This window comes from Peromyscus eremicus, chromosome 9, assembly GCF_949786415.1.
Source record: "Peromyscus eremicus chromosome 9, PerEre_H2_v1, whole genome shotgun sequence".
Lineage (NCBI taxonomy): Eukaryota > Metazoa > Chordata > Mammalia > Rodentia > Cricetidae > Peromyscus > Peromyscus eremicus.
Window position 1 is genome coordinate 49,706,708 of NC_081425.1, and position 9,171 is coordinate 49,715,878.

At 48.5% G+C, this 9,171-nt stretch overlaps 1 protein-coding gene across 1 annotated transcript; it reads left to right on the forward strand.

The window, feature by feature from the left end:
* Positions 1–5,158: 5,158 nt before the first annotated feature.
* Positions 5,159–8,474, forward strand: Mlnr (motilin receptor). Its single transcript, XM_059274299.1, is given in 6 exon segments — positions 5,159–5,272; positions 6,693–7,091; positions 7,093–7,156; positions 7,159–7,282; positions 7,284–7,550; positions 8,201–8,474. Coding segments are annotated over 6 exon segments (1,242 nt in total).
* The last annotated feature ends 697 nt before the right edge of the window (positions 8,475–9,171 follow it).

The window sequence follows — 9,171 nt, forward strand, 5'->3', positions numbered from 1 at the left end:
GATATGTTTTTGTGTTCATACACAGTTCATCATTTGCTGCCTATGTAAGAAAGTGAAATATCTCCTCTCTCTGAGGGGCTTCCAACAGTTTTCCCCATGGTATCTGAGCTTCAGCCTGAGGGGACACAGACTAATTATTCAAGTAAGAGTCCAGTAGACTCAAGAGTGACATTAGAAGCTTTAGCCCAGTGCTCAGGAGGCAGATGCAAGTGGGTCTGAGAGATCCAGGCCAGCCAGGGCTGTGTAGTGAGACCCTGCCTCAAAAGAAAAGAGTTTAGAAGCTTTGTCCTAATGAATTCACCTTGTACGATTCCTTACGCGTCTTGTATGCTTTACATAAAAAATAGAAGCTGACTCTGTTATAAACTCACTGGAAAGAAAAAGGAAAATTCTGATCCCATCTACTTGAGAGGCTGAGGCAGGAGGATCATCTCAGCCTAGGAGTTGAATGCCACACTGAGCAACATAGCAAGACTCTCTAAATAAAGAAAATAAAAAATATGCCCAGGAGGAATAAAATCCCTGACTGTCTTGAGTTCCTCATCTGTTAAGATTTTACTACCACCTGAAGCCCGGAACCTAACTGTTATGTTGCTGCTGGGTCTGCTCCACTAAACAGCTCAGCTTTTCCTCATTCCCCACTAACAGTCCCACAGGCCTCCTCCTCTAGAGTCCATTGCTATTTTGGTGAATCTCTAATCGCCAATGTGCCATGTGCATGGTGCCACAGTGAAGCTTAAAGTCTAGGCTGAGGAAGGGGAGGTCCTGGACCAGAACCATCACTCCACAGTACCAAACAAAGAAGAGAACATCAGAGTCCCTTACAGCCCTGCACCTGTCGTCTCTGGCTTTGAATACATTGGACAGGGAGATTTTATTAGCCTGAGCTTTCCAGGGCTTAGTTTGTAACACAAGTACTTTTCACCAGTGTGGAGCAGATGGTCTATCTGCAGAGAGACCTCACATGTGCTGGTCCAAGGAGGCAGGCACACAAAACTGGTTTAAAACCAGAAGTGATCCTCTACCATCAAAAAAGATGATGCTGTCATGTTTTAATCCTTTCGTCTAAGTCGGCATTTTCTCCCTTACGTTCTTTTGGTTTTTGAGATGGGATTATCTATCATGTAGCCCAGGCTAGCCTTGAACTCCTATCCTTCCTCCATCTGCAAAGTGCTGAAATCGTATATGTGCAAACAACATGCCCTGTTTTTTCCCTGGTGGTCTTAGAAGCAACTTGGGAAGAAAAATTGACAATATAAAAATACATAATAGTGGTCATCAACCTGTCAGAATTTACAGCTGCCCCTTCAGATGTTTAGGTAGTGGCAGCTTTTCATCTCGTGGGAAATGGGGTGAGCTTACCATTGTTCTGGCCACACCGAACCTGCCTCTTTTCCCAAGGGGAAGCTGAGATGAACATTGACTGCAGTGACAGGAAGCTGTGCGGTAGGTGGGTTTCGCCTGCATTTGTCCTGCCATGTCTCTGCTATGCAGAGAGCCCTGGCGACACCTGAGCCCACATCTCTGCAATGGTCAGACCCTAGAGGTTTATTAGCGGAGAAGCGAGCTCTAAGTCTTCTCTGCCAGGTTTCTCTTCCAAAGCCAGCTTTGCTGCCTCTGCCTTTTGCTTAAAATGCCTTTTCTGGCCGGGCGGTGGTGGCGCACGCCTTTAATCCCAGCACTCGGGAGGCAGAGGCAGGCGGATCTCTGTGAGTTCGAGGCCAGCCTGGTCTCCAAAGCGAGTTCCAGGAAAGGCGCAAAGCTACACAGAGAAACCCTGTCTCGAAAAACCCAAAAAAAAAAAAAAAAAAAAAAAAAAAAAAAAAAAAAATGCCTTTTCTGGAACTGGTAAGGACTGCACTTGCAGGCAAGCCTGAGGACCTGAGTGCAATCCCTGAAACCCACATGCTAGGGGAACTACCTCAGTGAGCTGTCGTTTGAGCATGGCACACAGGTGTTCCTACACAGAAACCTCAGGATATGCCTGGGGGTACAGAGAGCTGTGAGTGCACACGCAGTGGACACCAGTCCACAGGTGGTAGCCTTTGAGGAATAGGGACCCGACCTGCCACACCTTTCCTGCTTCACAGGACATACTGAAAACCTGAAACATAACATGAAATTTCCCAAATCTGGTTTGTTAAATGTTAGAAAGTGTGGGCTGGGGATATCCTAGCTCAGTAGTAAAGCCCCAGCTTCCTGTGTGCAAGGCTCTGGGTTCTAGTCCCAGGACCATGCAGATAAGTAGCAGATATGTTACAAAATGTGTCAGTTGCTGTGGTTGCTCACATTCCTATGACTGCCTCAGATAACTGCCTTTCTGTGGAGAAGAGGCCAACCCTGTGAAGTCTCAAGTTTTCGGTGAAATTCAAGTTGTGGGCATTCCCCAAAGCCTTTCTCACCTGCCCTCATAATGTAGTTTCTGAAAGACTTCCAGCAGACTTGTTCTACTAAGCCCTTCCTATATCTGCTAAAGTTCCAGTGCCCAGCAGGAGACTACAGTGCTCAGCAGCTTTACCAGTGGACTGCGCTGCCCCAACCTTTCTGGCTCATATGCAGTTATCAAAAGGCTATTTACCCTAAGCTGTTAGAGATTGAGTTAAAATATGCAAGGGCTCAAACAGAGTGAGCTAGCTCTTGTAATCAGGACGTCTCAGCCTAGGAGGCCTCGTAGGCCTCCTGACACACCAGAAGCCTATTAGGGACTCGGCTCTCTTGCTTTCAGAAACACAAGGTCTGAAAAGCTCCGTCAGGCCTACATATATTCTTGCCCCTGACGAATACTAAGTAGAGAGATGCTTAGGTGAGGAGAGAGATGTCTGCAGCCCCGATCCACTCAAAAAGCCCCCTCATCAGATGACCTGCTGGCACGTGGCTCTGGAACTACCAAGTAGAGTTGGTCAGTTCTTAGACCACAGAACGTCAATAGTAAAGGCTCAGCTATACCCTCAGGACTGAGCCAATGTTTGAAATTCACCATAGTCCTGCTGTCAAAACAAAAACGAAGTCACTGGGATTCATCTCTCCCTATCAGTGATTCACTCGACTAGGGATAGGTGATTATCAAAGACATCTTACAAATATTTACCAAATTCTCATTTTCTGAGATATGCCGATCCAGGCAGCAGAGAAGCAGCTCTGGGCACAATAGATTAAAACCCTGCCTTCTGGTGCACCAGATGCTGATCTATTTACTAAGTGAATAGCCAAGTAAGCTGAACAGTACGTTTATAATAACTCTAGAGAAAATGGAGAGAGGGGATACCTGAATGGAAGGCACATACAGAATAGGGCTACACTACACACCTAGTGTGGTGGCCACTTGAAACAGCCTGCCTAGGTGACACTAATGGATGAGCAAAGGAATTGGGGTACCGTCGGCAGAAGCAGGGCTAGCCTTCCAAGCTGCAGAGCAGAGTGGAAGAAATGAGAGACTCAGAGACTGGCAGCCCATGCAGCCCAAGTGTTCTGAGTCCAGGAAAGGCCAGAGACAACTCATGACAAGGGAGAAGGGGACATGGTAATACAGTCTAGCAAGTGCCAGCCCATGCCACCAAGAATACAGTTAGGTACCCTTGTCTTCTAACTACACAAAGACCTTTAGCCACCTGTCCTACCCCGCAACGCCTGGATCCTTAGGGACTCAAAGGCAACCCAAGAAAACAACACTTACCGGACCTTCTGTTCATTTGCCCAGGCTGCACCCTGCAGTACTCTAGCTGCTTCATCTTGCTGCCCTGCCACTGAAAGCTCAGGGAAAAACATCAATTATAGATGAAGACACTGCATTGTCTCTTCGAAAGCCTGGGAAGGAGGGAGGGGAGGGGAGACTTGAAAATAAACTCTTGGACTTTATTGAAGATGTGGAAATGATTCAGAAGAAAAAAAAATACGATGTAGGAGAGGAAGGGGATTGATTAAGTGATGTCCAGGAGGTGATGGGGATGCTTAAAGAAGAGGTCAAGCTGACTCCAGCTACAAGGCTTATTCATTTGTCTAGTGGAGGAAGGAGGGCAGGGTGGTGTGGTGGTGGGACAATATAGATATTTCCTTCTCATCACTTCTGTTTTGTCAGAGAAATTGGATGCAGGATCACCATCCCAGAGTGAGGGGGAGAGGAATTGAGGGTTAATGGAGAGGAAGATGCAGGGCAAAAGTCTGAAGAGTGAGGGAGTAAATGAGGTAGGGAAGGGTAAGTATTCCGGTGGTGAATGTTGGGGAGAAGCTAAGGTGGTGTTTCTCAACCTTCCTAGTGCTGGGACCCCTTAATACAGTTCCTCACGTTGTGGTGATCCCCAACCATGAAATTATTTCATTGCTACTTCATAACTAAGATTGCTGCTGTGATGAATTATAATGTAGCTGGGCAGTGGTGGCACACGCCTTTAATCCCAGCACTCGGGAGGCAGAGGCAGGTGGATCACTATGAGTTCAAGGCCAGCCTGGTCTACAGAGCGAATTCCAGGACAGCCAGAGCTACACAGAGAAACCCTGTCTTGGAAAACAAAAGAGTGAATGAATTAGCTGGGCGGTGGTGGCACATGCCTTTAATCCCAGCACTTAGGAAGCAGAGGCAGGTGGATCTCTGTGAGTTCCAGGCTAGCCTGGAGTTCCAGGAAAGGCGCGAAGCTACACAGAGAAACCCTGTCTCAAAAAACTAAAAAAAAAAAAAAAAAAAAAAAAGGTGAATGAATTGTAATGTAAATATGTGATCCCTGTGAAAAGATTGTTTAACCCCACCCCCAAAGGGGTCGCAGCTCACAAGTTTAGAACCACTGAGCTAAGTCCTGCTAAAGCTATGCATTTTCAGGGAACGGCAGCAAAGTATGGCATAGGCAGAGCGCAGCTTAACCAGAGAGGTGGCTGTGCTCTGGGTGGAATTGTGTGATGTTGCAGATAAAGGCAAGGACACTGAGCGTGTCACTGCTTGTGGAATTTAAGTTGGGAAAGGGAAGAAAGTGAAGACCTGAGGCAGGTGAAAGACAAGGAAAAGACAGAAGACCCAAACAGGGTAAAGAATTACCGGAATACCCATGAGGGAAAGTGGGCTGCAAAGAGCCAGGCAAAAACAGGGATGAACAGTCGGCAAGGGCTCCCGAATCCTTAGGATAGGAATAAGTTCAGTCCACTGGAGTTGGGGTAAGGGGCATGGTTGGCCATGGATAGAAATGAAGTCAGCAGTCCAAGAGGCCAAGGTCATTGGGGAGGTGTGATTTGTCCCGGTGCTTTGCTTACTGGAGATAGGGAGGCTGCTGAGCCTCAGGGAACAAAAGTGAGCAATGAGGGCTGGAGAAGGGGGTTCTGGTGCAGTTTGGCGGAGGCAGGCTTTAGAACAGCAAGAAAGCAATGATGGAAAGCACCCCTCATAAGGCCCTTGCTTCTTGAATATACAAGGCAAGCAAGGGCAGAAGGCATTTGTCCCGAATTTCAGGTCTAAAAGAGAAGGAAGAACGTTGGGAGGAGAGGTTGAATTTTTTTATTTTAATTTCTTTTTATTTATTGAGGAAACAGTGACTTAACTTTTTTTTAACCTTTCTTACACTGACTTTTGAATATGTACACACCTGTGTGCCACAACAATGCTTGTGGATGCCAGAAGACAACTTGCAAAGAGGGTTCTCTCTTCTGCGTGGGGGACGGAACTCAGATCTCCAGGCCTGGCAGCAAAGGCCTTTACTCCCTGAGCATCTCACCAGTCCAAGACTGAAAATTTAAATCACAACCGAATGAATGAAAAGCTTTGCTAGACTCCACTTTGTTCACGAAGATAAAGGCTTTGGCGGAAGGGCTGTTGAGAAAGGTCAGGGTTAGGAGAGGGCGATGGAGAGGGAGATAGGGAGTGGAGTTGAGCGGGCCATCCAAGTTCTAGTGGACCTTAAACACTTGAACACCGCTTGGTGCATGCGCACAAGGACTAGGTTGAAAACACAGAGCCGGATGAGTCGGAAGCCTCAGCTATTGTCAGAGACTACAAGAAGCTGACTCATAACACATCGGTTTTTCACCTTTTCCTAAATTTTTGTTCTTTCAAATGCTTGGCATAGTCTTTTGCTTTTTTTTTTTTTTTTTTTTTTTTTTAGTTTAAAAACACATAGAGTGTGAAAGCATTTAAGTGTACACAAACCCAGCTTCTTAGGGATAAGTTTTTGCTGTTGATTGTTGTTGTTGTTGTTTTTAATGATCTTGTTTGTAGATTTGAGGGATCTGTAATTTGATGCACCACGCCCTCTACCTTCACTTGTAAACTTACAGAGGTGTAAGGACTGTGCAGGGACCAGATGTGAGACAATATGATTTCAAGGTCAGCAGCAGCTCTGTCACAGAACCAATACTAGACCCAGAAAGGGCTCCAATGCCTGCCTGGACTGCTCTCTTTCTAGTTAGGATGGCGGCTTCCTGATAGCAGTAGCAGGTGCCCTCTCCCACCTTTAGGACGTAGTACCTGGGCTTAGCCCCTCAGAAGATCATTCAGGGCTCCTGAGATGCGGTCAGCGTCGCGAGGGAACGCCCTGCAAAACCTAGGGACTGGGAGACAGTGTCCAGGCTGGAGCTGGGGGCTGGCCACGTGCGGAGGCGGAGGCTACCCGCATCTCACTGCACTCCCGGGGACCTGGCGTTGTGGTGAGCGCCATGAATGCACCATCAGACGTCCAGGCGCATTTGCTGCTGCCGAGCGTGGGCTCTCCTCTTAGGCAGCCCACAGCCATGCCCTGAAATGTCAGCGACCGTCCCAGGGCGCGGGGGAACCGCTGTGGGGCGCGCTGCAGCCTTATGATGAGCGCCGCTGCTGCTTGGCATTCCCTCTGGGGGCGCTGATGCCAGCGACCTCGGTGTGCCTCAGCCTGTTCGTCCTGGGTGTGAGCGGCAACTTGGTGACCGTGCTGCTGATCGGGCGCTACCGCGACGTGCGGACCACCACCAACCTGTACCTGGGCGGCACAGCGGTGTCCTATCTGCTCATCCTGCTTGGGCCCCCTTTCAACCTGTACCATCTGTGGCGATCGAGGCCCTGGGTGTTCGGGACACTTCTCTGGAGCCTGTCTCTCTACTTGGGCCAGGGCTGCACCTATGCCACGCTGCTGCACGCGACAGGCACTCAGTGGTGATTGCTACCTGGCAATCAGCCGCCTGCTGCAAGCGCGGGTCCTTGTCACCCAGAGCTGCTCATCGCCGCGCTTTGGGTAGTGGTATTGCTCTCAGCAGGGCCCTTCTTCTTTCTGGTGGGCGTCCAGCAAGATGTCCTCCCCGGCCTCTCTGCTGGTCAACCCCTCGATTCGGGTCCCGCCGCCCCTCGGGTCCTCGTGGACACCAGTGCCGTCCCTGCCATCTTTCGGAAAGGAGGCTGCAGCGCTGTTCAGCTGTGAGTGCGATCCAAGCCCCGCGCAGCTCGAGGCGCTGAGCATCATGTTGTGGGTCACCACTGCCAACTTCTTCGTGCCCTTCCTGTGCCTCAGCATCCTCTACGGGCTCATTGGATGCGAGCTGTGGAAAAGTCCCCACTTCCCACCCCGGGGGCTGGGGGAGGCCTGACCAAGGCGCGAAGGAAAAGGGTCCTTGTCCTGAGTAAGTGATACAGCCCCCTCTCCAAACTCCGTGTTGGGCCCAGCAGCTCTGCTCATGTCCACCTGTAAATTTGTTTCCCAATACAAGTAGAGGGTCACGTTGAGTCCCCGGGGAGGCGGGGGGGGGGGGGGGGGAGGGGGCGGAGACAGCGAAGGTTTTCCAAAGTCGCTGAGATCCAGGATGGGTAACTGGGAGCTCGCTCAGTCTCTGTTAGGTTCGTAATTGGCGATACTCCCAGTTCCCTTGAGAAGAAGATGAGGTTGATTGCTGAAGAGTCTATTCTGTTAAGTTAGTCTAGAGGCTAAAGCGAACCAAGTCAAATAACTAAAACTCTGCAGACCTGTTGCAAATCATTTCCAGCGAAAACCAGAATTTATTTCTGAAGCAGAAGCAGAAGCCGAAACCACTTGTTTGGAGCGGGGCCCCTTCTGGTTTGGAATTGTGATCCTAGTGTACAGTTAGAAAGCAAACATCATTGCAATTCACGACCTGATTTTTTTTTTTTTTTTTTTTTTTTTTTGCAGGAGAGGGGAGTGGCTAGCATGAGGATCTGTTTAAGTAAAGATTCTAACTCATTTTGTTGTTACAGGTGCAGGGGACGGGTGGGGCTTTATTTTATTTGAATGAGTTTGCCAAGTCGGTGCCCGTGTCTTGTTTTACAGTGGCGGTGCTTCATAGCTTGCTAGTTGCCTTTCCATATTGGCAGAATCACTTTCATGAACACTGAAGAGTCCCGGATGATGCGCTTCTCTCAATACGTTACTATTGTCGCTCTGTAGCTTTTCTCTCTGAGCGCATTCAACAACCCCATCCTCTCCAATCTCATTTCCAGAAAGTACAGAACAGCTATCTGGAAACTGCTTCTGGCAAGACAGCTCAGGCTGGGGATCCGGGGTGGGGGATGTCTGTAGAAGTGGAGACATCACCGGGAGGAATCCAGAGGATACTGCTGGCTCCCCAAAGACGATGCCCTCACCATCACACAAAAGCAGTTCTGGGACTTGACAGATACAGGTCTATAAGAAAACTGAAGATCTGAAGATGACGGAGGTGGTGTTAAGAAGAACTGCAATGAGTGTTTGAAATTTTACAAGTTGGTGAAGAAATGCCCAGCATGTTCTGTTGTGTGTTTAAAACAAGGTATGAAGAGCAATGATCAGTCTTTTTAGTTTGTTTCCCTTATCTATGCTCACTTCGCATTCTGGGATTCCACCTCACTCAGCGTGTTGGGGCGGCGGGGACATCTAGTAGTTCCTCATTTGATCTCTCTTCTCTAGGAACTTGGTTGCTCGTTTTGTAGTTGTCTGTCACAGAGAGATGCTGTTTAAAAGCCATCACCTCTGAGATCGGGGCGGGGGAGGGCGTATTTTTATTATTTGGGATATAAATGTAGTATATGATAGAAGGCAAGAAAACGATGCGTCTGGGTCCTGTAAATTAATTTAATTCCCATATAAGGGTGCAGACATTTTTAGAAGCAACTACGATTTCCAGCTAGGTGCCCATGTTCAGGGGTCTTGCCTTTCTCTAGCTTGGAAGTGAATCAGATAGTTTAGGTGCAACGTTTTAGAACTACTCTTCAGAGTGTATGGCAACTCACCTTCCCAA